General features: G+C 44.7%; 1 protein-coding gene across 1 annotated transcript in view; it reads right to left on the reverse strand.

Moving 5' to 3' along the window:
* LOC126272606 (integrin alpha-PS4-like) overlaps positions 1-22,694 on the reverse strand; it is a 493,607-nt gene that overhangs the window by 295,376 nt on the left and 175,537 nt on the right. Inside the window, exon 11 of the mRNA XM_049975549.1 lies at positions 8,588-8,782. Within this exon, the coding sequence (XP_049831506.1) occupies positions 8,588-8,782 (195 nt within the window). The remainder of the gene's footprint in view (positions 1-8,587; positions 8,783-22,694) is intronic.

Here is a 22,694-nt window from a genome sequence, read left to right on the forward strand (position 1 = left end):
CCAGTCTATTGTTTTCAACATATGATCTATAAATAATATGAACAACAGTGGAGACAGGTTGCAGCCTTGTCTTACCCCTGAAACTACTCTGAACCATGAACTCAATTTACCGTCAACTCTAACTGCTGCCTGCCTATCCATGCTGCTTGCAAAAGTTTGCCTCCTATTCCATAATCTCGTAGAACAGACAATAACTTCCTCCTAGGAACCCGGTCATAAGCCTTTTCTGGATTTATAAAGCATAGATACAATTCCCTTTTCCACTCATAACACTTCTCCACTATTTGCTGTAAGCTAAAGATGGTCCTGACAACCTCTAAGAGGACTAATCCAACACTGATTTTCATCCAATTGGTCCTCAACTAATTCTCGCACTTTCCTTTCAACAATACTTGAGAATATTTTACCCACAACGCTGATTAAAGAGATACCTCTGTAGTTGTTACAATCTTTTCTGTTTCCATGTTTAAAGATTGGTGTGATTACTGCTTTTGTCCAGTCTGATGGAACCTGTCCCGACTCCCAGGTCATTTCAATTATCCTTTGTAGGCATTTAAGACCTGACATTCCACTATATTTGATGAGTTCCGACTTAATTTCATCCACCCTTCTGCTTTATGCACTGCAATCTATTGAGCATTTTCTCCACTTCCTCAAATGTGATCCTATTTCCATCATCATTCCTATCCGATTCTACCTCGAAATCAGAAACGTTACTGATCGCATTTCCACCTACATTGAGCAACTCTTCAAAATATTCCCTCCATCTGCCCAAGGCATCCACAGGATTCACCAGCAGTTTTCCTGACCTGTCCAAAGTACTTGTCATTTGCTGCTTACATCCCTTTCGAAGACTGCGAATTACACTCCAGAATGGTTTTCCAGCAGCTTGACCCATAGTCTCCAATCTGTTTCCAAAGTCTTCCCAAGATTTCTTCTTGGATGCTGCAATTATCTGTTTGGCTTTGTTTCTTTCTTCAACATAACTTTCTCTGTCTACCTGAGTTCTAGTATGTAGCCATTATTGATACGCCTTCTTTTTCCTTTTACAGGCTGCCTTGACTGTGTCATTCCACCAAGCTGTTTGCTTTATCCTACTTTTACACACTACTGTTCCTAGACATTCTTTAGTCACTTCTAGTACTGTGTCCCTGTACCTTGTCCATTTCTTTTCCAATGACTGTAATTGACTACATTCAACTACCTGGTACCTTTCTGAGATCGCTGTTATGTACTTGTGCCTGATTTCCTTATCCTGAAGTTTTTCCACTCTTATCCTCCTACATATGGACCTGACCACCTGCACTTTCGGCCTCACAATCCCAATTTCACTGCAGATTAAATAATGATCAGTGTCATCAAAGAATCCCCTGAATACACGTGTGTCCCTCACAGCCTTCCTGAATTCCTGATCTGTTATTATATAGTCAATGACAGATCTGATTCCCCTGCCTTCCCAAGTATACCAGTGAATGTTCTTATGTGTAAAAAAGGCGTTTGTGATTACTAAGCCCATACTGGCACAGAAATCCAAGAGTTGTTTCCCGTTTCTGTTGGCCTCCATATCCTCTCAAAATTTACCCATAACCTTTGCATTCCCTTCTGTTCGATTTCCAATCCTGGCGTTAAAATCACCCATGAGCAGAAGACTGTCCTTGTCCTTTACTCTAACAACTACATCACTGAGTGCCTCATAAAAACTATCCATCTTATCTTGATCTGTCCCTTCACAATGCCAATATACTGACACAATCCTAATTTTCTTGCTAGACACTGTCAAATCTATCCACATCAGTCGTTCGTTTACATACCTTATTGCAACTACTCTGGGTTCCATTTCTTTCCTGATGTAAAGCCCTACACCCCATTGTGCTATTCCTGCTTTGACTCCTGACAGGTAGACCTTGTATTCTCCCACATCCTCTTCTTTCTCACCCCTTACTAGAATGTCACTAACAGCTAAAACGTCCAGCCCCATCTTACTTGCAGCTTCTGCCAGCTCTACCTTCTTCCCAGAGTAGCCCCCATTGATATTAATAGCTTCCCATCTCATTACCATTTGTTTGCTAAGTCGTATCTTAGGAGTCCCTGGTTTGTCAGTTAGAGGTGGGACTCCGTCACCTCCAAAGATCCGAGGCATTTTGCTCTAATTGTTGCCAGCATCATATTTAAAGTACCAGGGAAGCAGGTTGCTAGCCTTACTTGCCCCGAGTCCCATTGAGTTTTACCCCTAACGGCTGAGGGACTAACCGGTGGATTTGGTAGTCTTTGCTGTATGAGCACAAAGGTGACCACGACTCTGAATATTCCAAAGTAACTGGTATCCCGATTGTCGGGACCACTTACTTGGCCACTCATACGTTGCCCGTGGTTCATGAACTAGGACATGACTACAGGAACCTACACCATGAACCATATGCTTTATTCATTAAAATAATTGATCAAAGTTCCTCTTCAAAAATGGTGATGGAAAAGGATTATGGTAGTGTGACTGTTTAACAGATAAATACCATCCTAAAAATTACAATTACATTTATTTTCTTTCAATGGAACACGAAACTGATCATGAATTTGTGCAAGGAACAGTCATGTCTGGGAATGTAAACAAAACATGTAAATAGTACTCATCTGACAGAGCTGTTGGCGAGAACCTAGTACAAACACCTCTGCATGTAATCTAGTGTGCTCCTCTCCTACGAGAAGGGGTGAGGGAGCAGGTGAAGTGTATAGTATCAATAAACAAGCGGGTAATAAGATGGATTCCACAACATCACCTAAGAAGGCAAAGTGGTTCCACAAACGCCGCATCTGTGAAACCTCAATTCCCATTTTAGGCGGCTGAAAAATCAACTCAAACTCCACAGGCCGGAGCTGCATATATTTCTAATGGTATGGTGCAAGGCAGCGAGCTGAAAACGGCTACTACTGGTCGTCGGCTCCGCTGCATGGAAATGGGCTCTGCCTTAGAGACAAATAGAAGCGTAAGCGCGGAAAATCCAAGTGTTTGTCCAGGTGGACGGACAAGTGAAACTGCGAATTAAATTACTCTCCAGCAAGGGCGGCAAAGTACGCTAACGATTCCTGCGGCGCCCAGGAACCAACTCCTCAAATTCCCTTCCGCCAGAGAGCGACCACTCCGCTTGTGCAAGATTTTGGCCAGTCGTTGCCGACAAAAAGACTTGATTGTGGCCTTACAACAAAAAATGGCTCTAAATACTGTGGGGCTTAACATCTGAGGTCATAAGTCCCCTAGACTTAGAACTACGTTAACCTAACCAACCTAAGGACATCACACACATACATGCCCGAGTCAGGATTCGAACCTGCGATCGTAGCAACCGCATGGTTCCGGACTGAAGCGCTTAGAACCGTTCGGCCACCGCAGGGCCTAACAACAATTCGTCTAGACTCCCACTACCGTACTCCATAAAACTAAGCGCCAATACCACTCCTTCCGCCGAATCCCAACGGCGATGGCAAAGGTGTGCTGATGTAACTGTCTAGCAACCTCTCCTAATCTCTGCCAGGACTTTGTGTGGGAAACTTTCTGGCGACGAGTACCAACAGAATATGACAAATGGGGTGCTTCGCGTGGTGCCGTTCTGTTGTCTGTCCCGTGGAGCTTCCAGACCGTGTCTCTGAACGTCCCAAGCAACAGCACAGCTGTGGTGCTGAGCTGGTCTGTTCCTGCCCAAAACATGAGGCTTTCGTTAAAAAAAAAAAAACTTCTCCCAGCCATTGCAAAAATAGTGAGCTTTTGTCGCTGTTAAGGCACAACTGCAAGAGAAAGTCACCAGTCACAGGTCGGGAGTCGTCCGCAACTCCGAGCTCCGAGTGACCAGATGTCCCCTCCCCCCGCCCCTTCTCACAGCTCGCTGCTATTGTGAGCGGTTGGCCTTCTAGCAGCCTAAGAGCTTCCATTCGCCTCCTAAGTGAAATGAACAGAATTATGATATGCATACATTGTACTCCCGATCATGTGCGTTCCAGTACATAGCTTCCACATACCTATTACTTTACATGACAGTGTGATACGGTGGCAAAGTGACATTAATTTGCAGTTATGCAAATTCAGATTTTATAAATCCAAGATAAGCTGGTTTGATCAGTCTCGGAAACTGACATACAGCTGGGAGAGCGGTTTGGTGACCTCATGTCTCTCTATATCCGCATCTAATGACGCCTATGGTCTGAGGATGACACGGCGGCCGGTCCGTACCGTTGGGCCTTCATGGCCTGTTCGGGAGGAGTTTAGTTTTTCTTTTAGGCTGGTTTGATGACCGTTAATAATTGTACGAAGAAACCAGAAGGCCGCCGTCTTAAGGGCCATCAAACCAGGCTATATTGCATTTCTAAAATCTGAATATGCATAAACGATGCAGAAATGATACACACAGCTGCACTGCGACTGACAGTGCCTGCCACGATATTACTTTATGTAGCTTGAAGTACTAAACACAGGCCTCTTAGCCAGCACTCACAGCCTCCACCATACGGCATAATTGTCCTGCGCAGTTCAGACCATGGACACAGTTGCCAATGCAGCACACATGGAAATGTCTGCTCTCTGGTGTTATATTTTATTTATTTATTTATTTTTATTTACTTGCACTTATTTTTTAAAGACAAAGACATGAACTCGGGAATAGGAAATTATAAATCTACAGTATATTTTAAGAAGAGAACACGAAGAAAACAGGAAAGGATAAGTACAGACGTCACTTCACCAACACCACCCAGGGAAGGGGACTTGGTACTGAACTTCATGTCTGTATATGTATGTCATGTTCTGCATCTGAGTTGTTGTTAGCGATTGTATTCAGTTGTGCCCATGTGCCTGGGTTCCTCAGTGTTCCGTGTAGTCTATTTTCTGTATGTGTTCCATGTTGTTACGTAAGCCTCTGTATCTAACGCATTTACAAAAGAAGTGTTGTCGGGAACCAGTTTCCCCATATCTGCACCGATTCCATTCTGAAAGAAGCGACACACACAGTATGTGTGTGGGACAGGGGCTATGTCGAGCCTCAAAATGAAGCATGCTTCTGCCAGAGTCGTCGTGCACCCGTACCCACTCTTTTTGCTAAGTATCCACACGCCCACTTTTTAGTTGGCGCCTATCCTCTAAGTGCTGCCCAGTGATCTGCAACACTCTCAGGCACATCCATCTCCAGCTAGCATTTTGCAGCCCGACATATAACATATCGATTGGTTATATTCCAAGTACCAAACGAATCGACTGATGTGCATCCGATCGCCCCAGATAGTTAAAGCAGCACACCCCTCTGCCCTCGGCCAACAGTGATCCTGTTCACTACGACAGCGAGTCTATGCGCCTATGTAGTAGCTGCTGCATTCAAATGTGTGGAAGTGGGAGCCTCTGTCGTGTCGAGTTCAGTGTCACTAGTTTGTAAATTACGCTTTTCGCTTAGTTAGTGATCAGTCGCATGTGTTCGATGAAGCTGTATCGTTCGTTAATGATGACCTCCAGATGTCGAGTCACAACTTCGCGTTTTATGTTCGTGTTGTTGATTTTAATTGTCAGGTATCTTCTTAGGAATCCTTGGAGCGTTATGCATCCAGTTTTTTGTGTTGCTATGGATAATTATTTTGGGTGCAGCAATGTTGTATTGTGTGCAGCATGTCATTGGGCTTGTTTTCCAACATTGCTGTTGTGTTGGCTAAAATAACAAGAAACAGGTCGTTAGCATACGCAACGATCCCATCTGAACGTCCATCTCTCTAGATTAAATTCAAGAGAGTTTCAGTTGTGGTATCTCAGAAGGTCGGTCCGCAGATAGAGACTTGTGGGCATCCTTTGTTAATGCTTTTGGCAGCCTTGCGGTTGTCCTCTTGCGACTCTGGCACTCTGTTACTACATTAGTCTCGGAGACTGTACAGGGATCCGGGTACCTGCAGTTCTCGAAATCGTGCAGACATTACTGGCCGCCAAATATAAGAACCGCAACTTCGTACTTCTGTGGTGTACGTTCTAAAATTTGGAAATCCCGATTAATTGCGTCGTCTTGGTCTAAATCCAAATTGGTCATGGAGCTCCCTGTGAGCCTGCAGACACCTCCAATAGACCTTAGCCAATGTATTTGACAAGCAAATTAGTGGTTATGATTTTGAATCTTATGGATTCCACTCTGTGGCTTTTTTTAATAACTACTCTTTTCGGTGTTTTCCAGACTGCAGGCACCCGACTCATCGTTAGTGCATCATTTATTAAATTTGTTATATATTGGGTTATCTGTGGTGAGATATACCGCAATCTTCCCTATTGGATATGATCTGGTCCTGGTGATTTCTTGTTTTGCAATCCAGCAATTGCTAGAGTGTCGAAGGGTTGGTAACGGTTTCTGTAGTGTAATCACAGTATACTGTATCCGTAAGGTCGTAAGGTGTCTATGTATCTGTATATTTGTTCGTGGCTCGTCCTCTGGCAGGCATGTTGCATTATTTACTGTCTGTATATGTAGATGTAGAAATCAAGGACTGCAAGAAGTACACTGAGGTGACAAAGGCCACGGGATAGCTCCTAATATCATGTCGGATCTCCTTTATCCTGGCGTAGTGTAGCCACTCGATGTGGCATGGACTCAACAAGTCGTTGGAAGTCCTCTGCAGATATACTGAGGCATGCCGCCTCTATAACCACCCATAATTGCGAAACTGCTGCCGGTGCAGGATTTTGTGCACTAACTGACCTCTCGGTTACCTTCCATAAATGTTCAATGGGATTCATGTCGGGCAATCTGGGTGGCCAAATCATTCACTCGAAGTATCCAAAATGTTCTTCAAACCAGTTGCCAACAACTGTGGCCCAGTGACATGGCACATTGTCATCCACCAAAATTCCATCGTTGTTTGAGAACATGAAGTGTATGAATGGTTGCTACAGGTCTCCAAGTAGCTTAACACAGCCAGTTGCAGTCAATGATCGGTTCAGTTGGACCAGTAGACTCAGATCATTCCATGTGAACATAGTCCGCACCATTATGGTGTCACAAACAGCTTGGAAAGTGCATTGTTGATAGCTTCTATCTACAGCTTCGTGGGGTCTGTTTACCAGCTGAAATCGGAACTTATCTGACCAGGGTGAGGTTTTACAATAGTCTAGGGTCCAATCCATAAAGTCAAGAACCCAGGAGAGGCGCTGCAGGCTCGTGTTGTTAGCATAAGCACATGTGTCTGTCTTCTTCTTCCATGGCCCAAATGGCCCATTAATGCAACATTTCACAGCACTGTCCTTACGGATACGTTCGTCGTACGTCCCACAATGATATTTGCGATTATTTCACGCAGTATTCCTCTTCTGTTAGCACTGATTGACGCAAACGCCGCTATTCTCGGTCGTTAAGTGAAGGTCGTCAGCCACTGCGTTGTCCGTAGTGAGAGTTAAAGCCTGAAATTTGGCATTCTCGGCACACTCATGACACTGTGGATTTCGGAATACTGAATTCCCGAACCACTTCCGAAATGGGAATGTCCGATATGTCTGACTACAACTACTGAGGCTGTTAATTTCCCGTCGGAAACCTTTCTACATGGATTACTCGAGTACAAATGACAGCTGCAACAATGCACTGCTCTTTTCATACCTTGCGCACGCGATACTACTGCCAGCTGTATAAGTGCACATCGCTACACCAGGAACTTAATCGCCTGTGTACATACACTCCTGGAAATTGAAATAAGAACACCGTGAATTCATTGTCCCAGGAAGGGGAAACTTTATTGACACATTCCTGGGGTCAGATACATCACATGATCACACTGACAGAACCACAGGCACATAGATACGGCGCCAAACACGCATACGACCATCATTGGCACCAAGGTAGAAGCGACTCTCATCGCTAAAGACGACACGTCTCCATTCGTCCCTCCATTCACGCCTGTCGCGACACCACTGGAGGCGGGCTGCACGATGTTGGGGCGCGAGCGGAAGACGGCCTAACGGTGTGCGGGACCGTAGCCCAGCTTCATGGAGACGGTTGCGAATGGTCCTCGCCGATACCCCAGGAGCAACAGTGTCCCTAATTTGCTTGGAAGTGGCGGTGCGGTCCCCTACGGCACTGCGTAAGATCCTACGGTCTTGGCGTGCATCCGTGCGTCGCTGCGGTCCGGTCCCAGGTCGACGGGCACGTGCACCTTCCGCCGACCACTGGCGACAACATCGATGTACTGTGGAGACCTCACGTCCCAACGGTTGAGCAATTCGGCGGTACGTCCACCCGGCCTCCCGCATGCCCACTATACGCCCTCGCTCAAAGTCCGTCAACTACACATACGGTTCACGTCCACGCTGTCGCGGCATGCTACCAGTGTTAAAGACTGCGATGGAGCTCCGTATGCCACGGCAAACTGGCTGACACTGACGGCGGCGGTGCACAAATGCTGCGCAGCTAGCGCCATTCGACGGCCAACACCGCGGTCCCTTGTGTGTCCGCTGTGCCGTGCGTGTGATCATTGCTTGTACAGCCCTCTCGCAGTGTCCGCAGCAAGTATGGTGGGTCTGACACACCGGTGTCAATGTGTTCTTTTTTTCCATTTTCAGGAGTGTATAAACAGAGGTGACACTCACCGACATAGCCGTTCCCGTCGACGTCGACGCCGCCGGCGACGCTGATGCCGAAGCCGGGCTGCGTGGCCGCCGGGTCGCCGGCGCTGGGCAGCCTCTGGGGGCCCAGCAGCCGCCCCTTGCGCCGCGCGTCGCCGCTGCCCAGGTACACGAACACGCTGCCGCCCTGATCGCCGTACGGCGCGCCCACCGCCACGTCTGCAATCGCCCGCGCCACAAAATTTTACGCTTTCCAGTCGTCGAGGGGCTAGTCGAAAGTTATAACAAATAGCGTAGATATCCATTTTGAGGCACTACAAGTGAAGCCCGCCTCGCTACGTGCCAAATCACGCATATGAGCGCTCGAGCGAGGTCAAATAACAAACAAAGAGATGTCCACGAAGAACACACGCTATTTAAAACATGAACTAAATCCGCAATTTTAAGATGCAGCAATGAAATTTAGTACCATGCTTTATATGAAATTAACAAATTTTAAGAAATGAGAATTAAATGGACACCCTAGCTGCAAACGGGCGTTGATGTACTTCATTGGGGACATGTTCAAAACGTGTGCCTCGACCGCGACTCGAACCCGGCATCTCCTGCTTACAAGGCAGACGCTCTGTCCATCTGAACCACCGAGGGCACAGAGGATAGTGTGCCTGCAGGGGCATATCCCTTGCACGCTCCCCGTGAGATGATGGGCAAACATCTCTTAGGCGCACTCGAATGTAGTGGTGTGGACATGTTGGGAATGTGGGTCTCACGGGGAGCGTGCAATGGATAAGTCTCTGCAGGCGCACTGTCCTCTGTGCCCTCCGTGGCTCACATGGATAGAGCGTCTGCCACGTAACCAGGAGTTCCCGGGTTAGAATCCCGGTCGGGGCACACATTTTCAACATGTCCCCAATGAAGTACATCAAAGCCTGTTCGCAGCTAGGGTGTCCATTTAATTATCATTTCATTCCTAGCAAAGCTGCACGGTCATCAACGGTAACTGTTCTTTCGGGAACAGATACTACCATCATATATAACACATTTTACTTTATAGTTCTTTTGATTTTAAGTCCACAGCTCGTAGTTTAGGGGCTAGCGTTGCTGCCTCTAGATCGCAGGGTCCCGGGTTCGATTCCCAGCCAGGTTGGGGATTTTCCCTGCCTGGGAACTGGGTTTTGTGTTGTCCTCATCATTTCATCATCATCATCATTCGTGTAAGTGGTTAGATGGGATTGTGTAAAGATTAGGACTTTGTATGGGCGCTGATGACCGCGCAGTTGAGCGCCCCACAAACCGAACGACATGATCTCCTTTTGGATTATACATATGTAACTATCTGTATGGAATTTAAATGTTTTATTTTCAAAAAATTATATATGGGTCTTTTCTCAGATACTATTCAAGAGATTTCTACAAAATTTTCTCTGTTTAGTGTCTTCACATATATAAGCTCCTCTCATGAGTTTTTTTTATAATATATCGAATAGGAGAATTTCAATGATTTTTTAATTGTGATTCTGTAAGTACAATATAAAATATATGGAAAATTCCAATCTCTTTATCCCATTTCTCGGCTCACACTAAGAATTTTAAATTTTACTCTTGGCACAACATTTATTGGCTGTATAGAAAGAAATGTTCAAAATTTCGTAATTCTAGCCGCTATAGATTCAGAGAAAAACATACAAAAAACTTTAATTTTCAGGAAATGCATTTTAAAGTTCAACCTAACGTTGATTTCACTCCTCGAGGGTCCCAGATTTGTACTCAGAAGACCTCTTTCTCTTCAAGGCTTCTCTTCTGGTTTCTTCTTTTATGCCATCTTTCCTTTACCAGGCCTTCAACAGACTTTCCAGCTGCGGAGAGACGCTGTAAACCGACTTTTCTCAAGATATCTTGAGTGACATTTTCTGCTTTACACCCCATTCTCTCTAATACCTTCATCCTCCCTACGTCATATACAAGAACCTCATCATAAGTTGCAAATCTGACGTCTGTAGCACATGAAAATATGGTTTTAGGGCATATGAACGAATTTAGAAACTCATTTGCAGTCTGGGTCTTGCCATGAACACACATTTTCCGAAGTTCGGGGTCGGGCAGAAACCTGTGCGTGGGAGTGACAATATCCAGGATATAATTTCGAAGCCTCTCCTTATGAATACAGAGATTCTTATCGCTCTGAAACTGTAGATATTTACACCAGCTAAAGTGGCATAGATAATGAATGCGATGTTCATCCGTTGACACCATATGTCAATATGTAGCCCTTATTGCACTTTTCATGCCACTTACGTTGAACAGGTTCTGGCAAAACGAGAATTCCTTCTTCACAGACAAAGCACCTGATTTGTTATTGTTTCTAATATACGGAAAAGAGTGACAGATGATCTATAAAACCAAAGATCATATATCACAGCCCTCTAGATGTATCCCGTGCAGCTTTACTTGAAAGTAATCCACTGATTCGTTGCTAGTATTGAAGTGTAGCTTCAAAAAGTGGACGCGGCAAGAAGATCGTGTGACACATGTTATTGTTTTTCAGGCACTTTGGATGTGATTTCATCGTCGAAGCCTTGGAAACTTATTGTCCACACGTTCTACTAATAAATAAAAAATAAACTGGAAATTTAAACTTTTGGTGCATTTCATGAACATCCCCCCCCCCCTCATTAAAGTTAGATTAACGTTCCTACGAAATATTTATCCCTTCGTTACAAATAACACACTGGTGCATTTCATTTCTTAATATTATTTTTTCGAGAGCAGCTTCAAGAAAAGGTCTCTTGTTTTTTTGGAAACATATTGTTAACCCTGTGGCGCATGATTCTCTCTGCAGTGGACAGCTTTTAATGGCCACTTCTCTGATGTTTTCATTCTGGCATGAGGCTACAAATGCATGCAGTATACAACAACAGTAGAACGTGCCCACTGCAGTGGACTGTCTGCATTTTCAGCCTCAGGACTGACTGAAAACGCCAAAGAAGCAACCATTAACAGCTCTCCACTGTAGTGAATGCTATGCTCCACAGGGTTAATAGATTCTTCACCACCGGGTTGTGAGTGATGCTGCCTCCACTTCCAAATACGAGGTGTCCCTATAGAATAACGAGGCTGTTGATGTAAAACATTTTATTTGTGAAACATATATATTTAGTTATTGTCAATCTCAAAATACTACTACCCTCCTCTACCCCTACAACGGTACAGGGGAATTTTCCTTTGATGGAAACAGTTCTGGAAGTCTTCCACTGTGAGATCTTTGATTACGCGTGCCGGTTTTTCTTTCACCTCTTCAACGGACTGAAATCTTGTTGCTTTTAATGCGGATTTGACCTTGGGGATTAGATGAAACTCACAAGGCGCTGCGTCATGCGAGTAAGGTGGGTGGTTTAACACTGGGATGCTGTATTCTGCCAGAAACCTCTTAAAAGACAATGTGGTATAAGCCGGTGCGTTGTCTTGATGCAGAACCTATGACTTGTTTTTCCTCTATTCGGAGCTGAACAAGAACCTCTAGTTATTAAAGTTGGTTAATAGTTTGGCCTTCATGAACTAAGTGAACATATACAATTTCGTATATGGAGAAAAACATCATCGTCGCTTCGAATCTTGATTTGCTCATTCGAGCTTTTTTCGCTCTCTCTGAACTTGAGCCCTTCCAGTGGATGTGTTGGTACCTAGTTTCTGGGTCATAAGAGAAAAAACCAGATTCGTCACATGTTATAATTCTTTCCAAGAAATCGGTTTCATATTCAATGGTATTCAAAATGTCAGTACAAACATTTTATCGGGCTTCTTTTTGTTCCCAAGCGAGAATTTTCGGCCCTAGTCCTGCACACAAATTTCGCACGCTAAAATGGTGATCTAAAACTTCCCTTATGCATTCTTTGTCAATTTTTACAGTTTGAGCAATCGAGCGAATACTCAACACACGGTCAGAGCGAATCAGATTTTCGATATTTTCATCCGTGTTTGATGTTGAAAGTCGTCCCGACGTGAGTCATCTTCAACGTCTTCTCGGGAATCTTTGAAACGCTTGAACCACTTACAAACTCGTGTTCATGAGAAACAGTCTTAGCCATACACTTCTTTTAGTAAAAGTTAGGTTTCAGTAGAAGTATTTCAAAGATTCATGTGAAACTTCACGACCATTCGTTGCTCTGTTATTATACTTATCATTTTTCCGGCAAAACAGAATAACAGCTCTTACGCAAACGAAGGCTGCGACCACACTGATTTCTCTGCAGACACCAGAGAACCGCATTCGAATGGCTTCACGCTTCACCTTTGGCATATGCGTACTTACTCCGTGACAGCATAGTCCTGCTTTTTTTTTATAGCCACACTTCGTACAAGCACGCTCGCATGCTCTGTCTTTGTGTGGCAGTTATTCGAAACGGAACTCCCATTGAACGCTACCGCCAAGTGCCAAGTTCATTCAGTTACTCGATTTTTGAACGAAAAAGGAGTTAAACCGCTTGAAGTTCATCGCCAATTGACAGACGTCTATGGGCAGCCGTGTATCGATGTCAAAAATGATCTTCAGTGGTGTGGAGAGTTTACAGGAGGTCCTAACTGAAATCCGTGACGCACAAAGTTATGGTGGGCCGTCATTTCCCGACGAGACATTTGCGAAGGTGGAGGAAATTATGCGTAAATATCGGAGCATCACTCTGGATGCTCTCTGCTTTTTGGTCCCTGAGGTTTCCCGAAGCCCAATCCATAGGATTAAGTTGCAAAATAGGAAGGTATTTGCAAGATTGGTATCGCATGTGCTGACAGAACAGCACAAGCAGCAACGAGTTGATTCTTATCGCGAATATTTTCGCCTGTTTGAAGATGAAAGGGACAATTTTTGGAGTCATTTGTCACGAGGTACAGAACCTGGGGTTTCTGCTTTACACCTGAGACAAACCAACAGTCATCTACATCTACATGACTACTCTGCAATTCACATTTAAGTGCTTGGCAGAGGATTCATCGAACCACAATCATTCTATCTCTCTACTATTCCACTCCCGAACAGCGAGCGGGAAAAACGAACACCTAAACCTTTCTGTTCGAGCTCTGATTTCTCTTATTTTATTTTGATGATCATTCCTACATATGTAGGTTGGGCTCAACAAAATATTTCCACATTCGGAAGAGAAAGTTGGTGACTGAAATTTCGTAAAAAGGTCTCGCCGCGACGATAAACGTCTATGCTTTAATGACTTCCATCCCAACTCGTGTATCATATCTGCCACACTCTCTCCCCTATAACGTGATAATACAAAACGAGCTGCCCTTTTTTGCACCCTTTCGATGTCCTCCGTCAATCCCACCTGGTAAGGATCCCACACCGCGCAGCAATATTCTAACAGAGGACGAACGAGTGTAGTGTAAGCTGTCTCTTTAGTGGACTTGTTGCATCTTCTAAGTGTCCTGCCAATGAAACGCAACCTTTGGCTCGCCTTCCCGACAATATTATCTATGTGGTCCTTCCAACTGAAGTTGTTCGTAATTTTAACACCCAGGTACTTAGTTGAATTGACAGCCTTGAGAATTGTACTATTTATCGAGTAATCGAATTCCAACGGATTTCTTTTGGAACTCATGTGGATCATCTCACACTTTTCGTTATTTAGCGTCAACTGCTACCTGACACACCATACAGCAATCTCTTCTAAATCGCTTTGCAACTGATACTGGTCTTCGGATGACCTTACTAGACGGTAAATTACAGCATCATCTGCGAACAGTCTAAGAGAACTGCTCAGATTGTCACCCAGGTCATTTATATAGATCAGGAACAGTAGAGGTCCCAGGACGCTTCCCTGGGCAACACCTGATATCACTTCAGTTTTACTCGATGATTTGCCGTCTATTACTACGAACTGCGACCTTCCTGATAGGAAATCACGAATCCAGTCGCACAACTGAGACGATACCCCATAGCTCCGGAGCTTGATTAGAAGTCGCTTATGAGGAACGGTGTCAAAAGCTTTCCGGAAATCTAGACATACGGAATCAACTTGAGATCCCCTGTCGATAGCGGCCATTACTTCGTGCGAATAAAGAGCTAGCTGCGTTGCACAAGAGTGATGTTTTCTGAAGCCATGCTGATTACGTGTCAATAGATCGTTCCCTTCGAGGTGATTCATAATGTTTGAATACAGTATATGCTCCAAAACCCTATTGCAAACCGACGTCAATGATATAGGTCTGTAGTTAAATAGATTACTCCTACTACCCTTCTTGAACACTGGTGCGACCTGCGCAATTTTCCAATCTGTAGGTACAGATCTATCGGTGAGCGAGCGGTTGTATATGAGTGCTAAGTAGGGAGCTATAGTATCAGCGTAATCTGAAAGGAACCTAATCGGTATACAATCTGGACCTGAAGTCACACTAGTGGTAGGATACCTCTTCGCCCAAGCCGCGGAAATTCAAATAAACGCAGTCTCCCTGTGAAGTCTCTACAGCTGTGTTTTGACCCGGACGGTGCTACTGTTGGTCGACATTCTGCCTGCTGGGACAATAACCAACCCTGACAGGTACTGTGTAACACTGTAAAACTCAGAAGAACAATTCAGATCCAGAGAAATGTTAAGAAAAGGCGTATGCATTTCCATAACAACGCTCTCCCACACGCAGTTCGTCAAACCGTCGATCTGCAACAAAACCTTGACTGATTATGTAAAACAATATAGTATTATTCAACATTTAAAATGATGTAACTATCACAGAAAGTAAACGATTGTTTGTACATCTAAAAATATAGGAGGCCTTACTTTTGGCATTTCTCTCGTTTTTCGATGTGTACATAACTTTACTTGCAGATTTCTCTGTCAAAGAAAAATCGGATATGCGAACAAAAAAAGGAAGGGGCGAGATGGCTGCAGGCAGGTTTTTTTTATGACCTCGGAGTGTTAGTTACTTAGCAAGCCCCTGGTGTCAAAAAATAGGTTTGCAGCCAACTGCTCAGAAAGACAGCAGTCAAGTTCTATCTACTAGAACACAGGAAGCAGATAATACCTCTGTTCCTCACAGGTTTCCCATCCTGCCTGTGCATCAACCGACACAAAAGGAAGACATTTTCTGTATGAAGGCGTCTCTTTGGAGAAAAGGAGTCGTTGAAATTTACAGCGCATTCTACCGTTTGTCGCCATTTTGGATAAACTGTTAAGTTCTTTCACGATTACCAGTCCAGAGATAAAATTTCAGAATATTGTTTAGCAGTACGTAAGGACTTAAGCAGTCTCGCACCTTGGGTAGCCGGCGGCCCGCGGTCCGCATCCGGGCGACGGTGGGTTTCAGTCCGACTCGTAGAGCAAATTCGTGGGAGAGAGAGCGAGGGCATATTGGAACACTGCAACCGTTCAAAATGCAGATAATTTACAAGGGCTTTTCGAGAAGTAAGGACCGGTCGGTTGCGAAATGGAAACCACTGTTAAAATCGAAACTGCTTTATTTGCAACTGTTAGATACACCTTATAGCTACTTCTTTCTGTAGTCGACGCTCCAACTTAATTTGTCGTATGCCGTCTGTGCTTTCCGCCAAATCTCTGCGCTGGTCTACAGCTCGTTGTCTGAGTCAAAATGTTGTCTCATAGCCAGCAGTTCATATGAGCAGAGATGAAACTTAAGAGGGAACCAGTTAAGGGATGTATTGCGGGTGATCCAACACATGTCGTCGAAAACGCCTTAGGAGCATTTCATTGCTCCTGCAGCGTCCGGTCTAGAATTTTCATGAAGTAGGAAACGCACGACAGTTATGTTATGTGCGCTGCATGACATCAGGCAAAATCTCTCACCAGCCTTACATACTTGCCGGGAGACACTATTTTCTTGGTATCTTTACGTGCTCACTGTGCGCTCGGAACTGGAAAGAGCGACATTTGGTGATCGACGCGCATACTAGAGATACTACCCAACACATCTGTGGCGAGCTCATCGGATTTTCACGATGTTTTCCTATTTCGCGCTTGATCGGACCGTTCTTTCCGAACAGCCCTCGTATAACGTATTACCTGCAACCAGTTGCTTTTATGCAGGCTTATTTTTCCATGATAACACTTCAAGATGCCTGGCATCCCATCTTCATATGTTTACGTTTACTTAAGTATTTGGCCACCCCCGCCGGAGATTAGAGTCCTCCATCGAGCGTGGGTGTTTGTATGTTGTTCTTAGCATAAGTTAGTTTAAGTAGTGTGTAATTCTAGGGACCGATGAGCTCAGCAGTTTGGTCCTTTAGAAATTCACACACGCACACACACTTAAGTGTCGTGAACATTGTTTTGCCACTGATTGCGTTGCAAGATCTTGCAACAGAGATTTTTAAGACGGCTAACGTAAAATTTTGTAAATAAAGATACAATGTTCACGATGTTTAATTAAATGTAAACAACTGAAGACGGGATGAACATAAAATGAATGTACTCCAAAAACGTGTGTTTTGAGGCGTAATTTACTGGCATGGCGAGTCGAGAAATGGGTGCCATTCATACTGGTGCGTTACCAAAAAAAAAATTAATATCACGGACGCCGTAGTTTTGACTTTACGTGCTAGCAGAGTTGGTGTCGCGTTACGAGGCGGGCCGTGATCTTATGGTTCCATACTCCTCAGCCAGCCTACAAAATAAGAGACTTTTACGATTATTTTTTTGGAAAAACTAATGAGTTATATGTTTTTGCATATTATTTATTGATTCTTGGGCAACATATTTTTATTTGTTTAAGGAAGCCAGCTCTCATTGAGATCCCGTCCTATGAGTGGAAATTCCTCTGTCCAAAATGATGTGTGTCGGCCAAGGAGGTCCTGCAGTTTGTCTTAATCTATAGAATACTGCGCACAGAGTAACTGCACAGTTTTTGAAACTTGAAATAATTATGAAATGGCAGACGTCTGAAACACAGATGTAGTTTTGTCGTGTGTTTTTCGGCACGTTCTTTGCAGTAACTAATTAATAAATTAAAATAAAAAATGGCCTGTTATTCCTTGCGGACATGCCCGAGGAGAAATTCAGCCAAATTTCAGATTGATATCTACACTCCTGGAAATTGAAATAAGAACACCGTGAATTCATTGTCCCAGGAAGGGGAAACTTTATTGACACATTCCTGGGGTCAGATACATCACATGATCACACTGACAGAACCACAGGCACATAGACACAGGCTACAGAGCATGCACAATGTCGGCACTAGTACAGTGTATATCCACCTTTCGCAGTAATGCAGGCTGCTATTCTCCCATGGAGACGATCGTAGAGATGCTGGATGTAGTCCTGTGGAACGGCTTGCCATGCCATTTCGACCTGGCGCCTCAGTTGGACCAGCGTTCGTGCTGGACGTGCAGACCGCGTGAGAAGACACTTCATCCAGTCCCAAACATGCTCAATGGGGGACAGATCCGGAGATCTTGCTGGCCAGGGTAGTTGACTTACACCTTCTAGAGCACGTTGGGTGGCACGGGATACATGCGGACGTCCATTGTCATGTTGGAACAGCAAGTTCCCTTGCCGGTCTAGGAATGGTAGAACGATGGGTTCGATGACGGTTTGGATGTACCGTGCACTATTCAGTGTCCCCTCGACGATCACCAGAGGTGTACGGCTAGTGTAGGAGATCGCTCCCCACACCATGATGCCGGGTGTTGGCCCTGTGTGCCTCGGTCGTATGCAGTCCTGATTGTGGCGCTCACCTGCACGGCGCCAAACACGCATACGACCATGATTGGCACCAAGGCAGAAGCGACTCTCATCGCTGTAGACGACACGTCTCCATTCGTCCCTCCATTCACGCCTGTCGCGACACCACTGGAGGTTGGCTGCACGATGTTGGGGCGTGAGCGGAAGACGGCCTAACGGTGTGCGGGACCGTAGCCCAGCTTCATGGAGTCGGTTGCGAATGGTGCTCGCCGATACCCCAGGAGCAACAGTATCCCTAATTTGCTGGCAAGTGGCGGTGCGGTCCCCTAAGGCACTGCGTAGGATCTTACGGTATTGGCGTGCATCCGTGCGTCGCTGCGGTCCGGTCCCAGGTCGACGGGCACGTGCACCTTCCGCCGACCACTGGCGACAACATCGATGTACTGTGGAGACCTCACGCCCCACGTGTTGAGCAATTCGGCGGTACGTCCACCCGGCCTCCCGCATGCCCACTATACACCCTCGCTCAAAGTCCGTCAACTGCACATACGGTTCACGTCCACGCTGTCGCGGCATGCTACCAGTGTTAAAGACTGCGATGGAACTCCGTATGCCACGGCAAACTGGCTGACACTGACGGCGGCGGTGCGCAAATGCTGCGCAGCTAGCGCCATTCGACGGCCAACACCGCGGTTCCTGGTGTGTCCGCTGTGCCGTGCGTGTGATCATTGCTTGTACAGCCCTCTCGCAGTCTCCGGAGCAAGTATGGTGGGTCTGACACACCGGTGTCAATGTGTTCTTTTTTCCATTTCCAGGAGTGTATATTGGTATGCTCCGAATATATTCCGTCAACATGGGGAAATTCTATTCGAGGGTGAAAGACATAAAGAAAGGATTCCAATGCAGAGCAGTTTTTTTTGTAAAGATAAGGATGGAAATCAGATTGGAGGAAGAGATCAGATTTTAGATAGATGGGTGTAGTATTTCAGGGAATTATTGAATGCAGAATCGGAAAACGAAGGTGAAGTTGATGCTGCTATGGTAGAAGAGGTGTATCTGGAAGTAAACAGAGAAGAAGAGTAGCAGGAATCCGTCGAGAAAGCTACGCTGGAAGAAGTTAAAGCCAGTATCAAGACTCTTAAAAACAATAAAGCTCAGTGGGGAAAACAACATTACAGCGGAAATGATAAAATATGGTGGAGAAAAACTAATAGGGGTTTTGAATGAGATTATAGTGGAAATATGGCGGAAAGCAAATATGCTGGAGCAGTGGAGTACAGCAATGCTCTGTCCTACGCATAAGAAACGTGACAAATCTGACTGTGCTAATTATAGAGGAATTGCACTGCTGTTTCTAGTATGTATAGTATTAGGAACAGTCATGGCGGGGCAACTCAGAACATATGTAGAAGAGTATGTACGAGACTACCAGTGTGGTTTCAGAACTAATAGATCTACTACGAATCAGATTTTTACTATCAGCCAGATCCTTGAAAAATGTTGTAATATCGATATACACCACTTGTTTATTGATTTCAAACAAGCTTATGATATTATCAAGAGGGGTCAACTCTGGAAGGCAATGCAAGAGGCAGGAGTACCCAGAAAACTAATAAGACTGGTAAAATGACTTTGAGAAGAACAGCATGAAAAGTAAAGTTTGAGGGCACTTTATCAAAGCCATTTGAAGTTAGCCAATGATTGCGACAGGGTGATGAGCTCTCCACTGTTTTATTTAATGTTGCCTTGGAGAGGCTAATGCGAAAGACACAAAATCGCAACGCTGGGGAACGCTGTTTAATACCGTGATGCAGGATCTTGCAAATGCAGGTTATATTAATTTCTTATCCAGGAGGAAACAGGACCTGGAAGAAAATCTTGAAAAATTAATGTGAAGCGGAGATGGAGTTGACAATTAATCAGTCAAAGACCAAGTATATGTTAACATCTAGGGAAAGGTATAGTACAGGAGAAAGATACATGACTTTGAACGGGAAAGAATTTGAACGCTGCGAGAGATTTAAATATCTTGAGTCACTGGTAACTGAGACTAATGACATGAGAGAAGAAATACATGCAAGTATTACAGCTGGTAACAGGGGCTGCTATGTACTTATTAAAGTATTTAAAGCATGAAGCCTTAGTAGGAATATGAAGCTGACAGTGCATTATACACTAGCGAGACCTGTGGTGATGTATGGTTCGGAGACTTGGACAAAGACGCCAAATGATGAGGATTTGTTTGCAGAGATAGGAAATGAAGATACTTAGGAAAATCTGTGGGCCAGTGAATGATAGGTGGTTTTGGCGAATCAGAAATAATAATGGAATCAGAGAGTTGTATAACAAACTAGATACCATGAGAGAAATAAAGAGAAATAGACAACGTTGCTTGGGACATATAGAAACAATGGTGGAGAGCAGCACAATTAAGAAAGTTTTCAAAGAAAAATCAGGTTGACGCCGTATAAGGGGCAGACAAGAACCAGATAATTAGGCAACGTGGAGGAGGATTTTATAAGAATGGGGGTTAGAAGATGGAGAGTCAAGGCAGCCAGCAGAGAAGAGTGGGCGGAGATTGTCCAGGAGCCTAAGGCCCAACCCGGGCTGTAGCACCAAGGAGTAGCCGACCGGTTCTAGGCGCTTCAGTCTAGTACCGCGCGACCGTTACGGTCGCAGCTTCGAATCCTGCGTCAGGCATGGATGTGTGTGATGTCCTCAGATTAGTTAGGTTTAAGTAGTTCTAAGATCTAGGGGACTGTTGGCCTCAGATGTTAAGTCCCATAATGCTCAGAGCCATTTGAAACATACTGAACCAAGGAGTAAGTAAGCAAGCTTGAGATAGAGTATATTTCAGGATGACGGGATGGATTGCGGGCTAACTAATATCTTTCTGAAATTTGGCTGAATTACTCCTCCTTACTTCAATTTATTTAGTAGTTATTGCAAAAAAAAGTGACCAAAATGCCCTACAAAGCTCCATATTTAAATTCTGTAAAATTGAAAGAACAACCATGCTATTACATCCTGCGCAAATACTATAGATGAAGAAATTTGTTTGTTTTCTGATTTCAGGTAATATTTGCAGATTGTGGAATTTCCGCGATGGACACACCTTATTTTAGACAAACGAACTTCCACTCCTCGGACGGGAGAACCTGAAGATGACTGGATTTATTCTTAAAAAATCAATATCTTATCCAGGAATCGATAAATAATGTGTAAAAAAGATTTACGTGTATTGCTTCATTAGTTTGTCCAACAAGAGTTGCAAAAGTCGCTTATTTTGTGCGCTGACTGAGCAGAATGGTCCGTTAAGTAAGTAACTGAATCAGCCCTGTGAGTCAACAAATGCTGCCCGTGCCCGGTTTAACTGGTTACGTCACATAACGAAGGAAATTCCTCACGCAGGACAGGGCGTGAGCGGTTTATGCAGCTGCCGCACGCTGCAGTATCACTGCTGCGCCTGTTGTCACTTCCGGCAGACTGCAAACATTGCGTCACAGCCCGCTGGCTGCTGTTACGCGAGACCGAGGAAGCCGCTTATCGCTCGAATGCCGCTGTGACTTTGGAAATTTGTGGTAAGGTCTTATGGGACCAAACTGCTGGGGTCATCGGCCCCTAAGCTTACTTAATCTAACATAAACTAACTTACGCTAAGGACGACACACACACCAATGCCTAAGGGAGGACTCGAACCTCTGACGGGGGAAGCCGAGCGGACCGTGGCAAGACGCCTCAGACTTTACCAAGGGAAATGTCTTCCCATCTCACAACATTTCTCCGTTGGAAGGTCTCAAAAATATTCGATCACTTTTATGAACATGAAGTTAAATTTAACATGTGTCATTATGTTTATCTAGAAAAAAAAAAAAATCATTCAGTGCAATCACACGAATTTGAATTCAACACGTGTGAATATGTTTCTGTTGCCGGCCTTAGTGGCCGTGTGGTTGAAGGCGCTTCAGTCCTGAACCACGTTGCTGCTACGGTCGGAGGTTCGAATCCTGCCTCGTGCAGGTTAGTTAGATTTAAGCTGTTCTAAGTCTAGGGGACTGTTGACCTCAGATGTTAAGTCCCATAGTGCTCAGAGCCATTTGTTTCTGTTCAATGCGTCATTTAAGACTTAGTTTGGCTTCAAATATGTTATTAATTTCAGACTTCACAAACAATAATGGAAAATACACTTATCACCCAAAACATTACGACCAGTGCCCACCCCGACGTTGGATGCCACCTGGTGCCCATGCGGGTGTTCGTCCTAGCGAAGATATTGGCTGAAAATGGAGAAATCCATTGAGATAAGCGACTTTGACAAAGGCAGATAATTATTACGCAGAAGGACACCGAAACTACCATTATATGCCAAATGGTTGGACGTACACGACTCTTCACAGATTGTGGGGCTCGGAGGCTAGCGTGCTCTGTAAAGTAATATATGTTGTGATCTGTGACATCTCTGCCGGAACAGTACAATGCTGATTCACACAGAAATG

The sequence above is a fragment of the Schistocerca gregaria genome, chromosome 5 (genome assembly GCF_023897955.1).
Source record: "Schistocerca gregaria isolate iqSchGreg1 chromosome 5, iqSchGreg1.2, whole genome shotgun sequence".
Classification (NCBI taxonomy): Eukaryota; Metazoa; Arthropoda; class Insecta; order Orthoptera; family Acrididae; genus Schistocerca; species Schistocerca gregaria.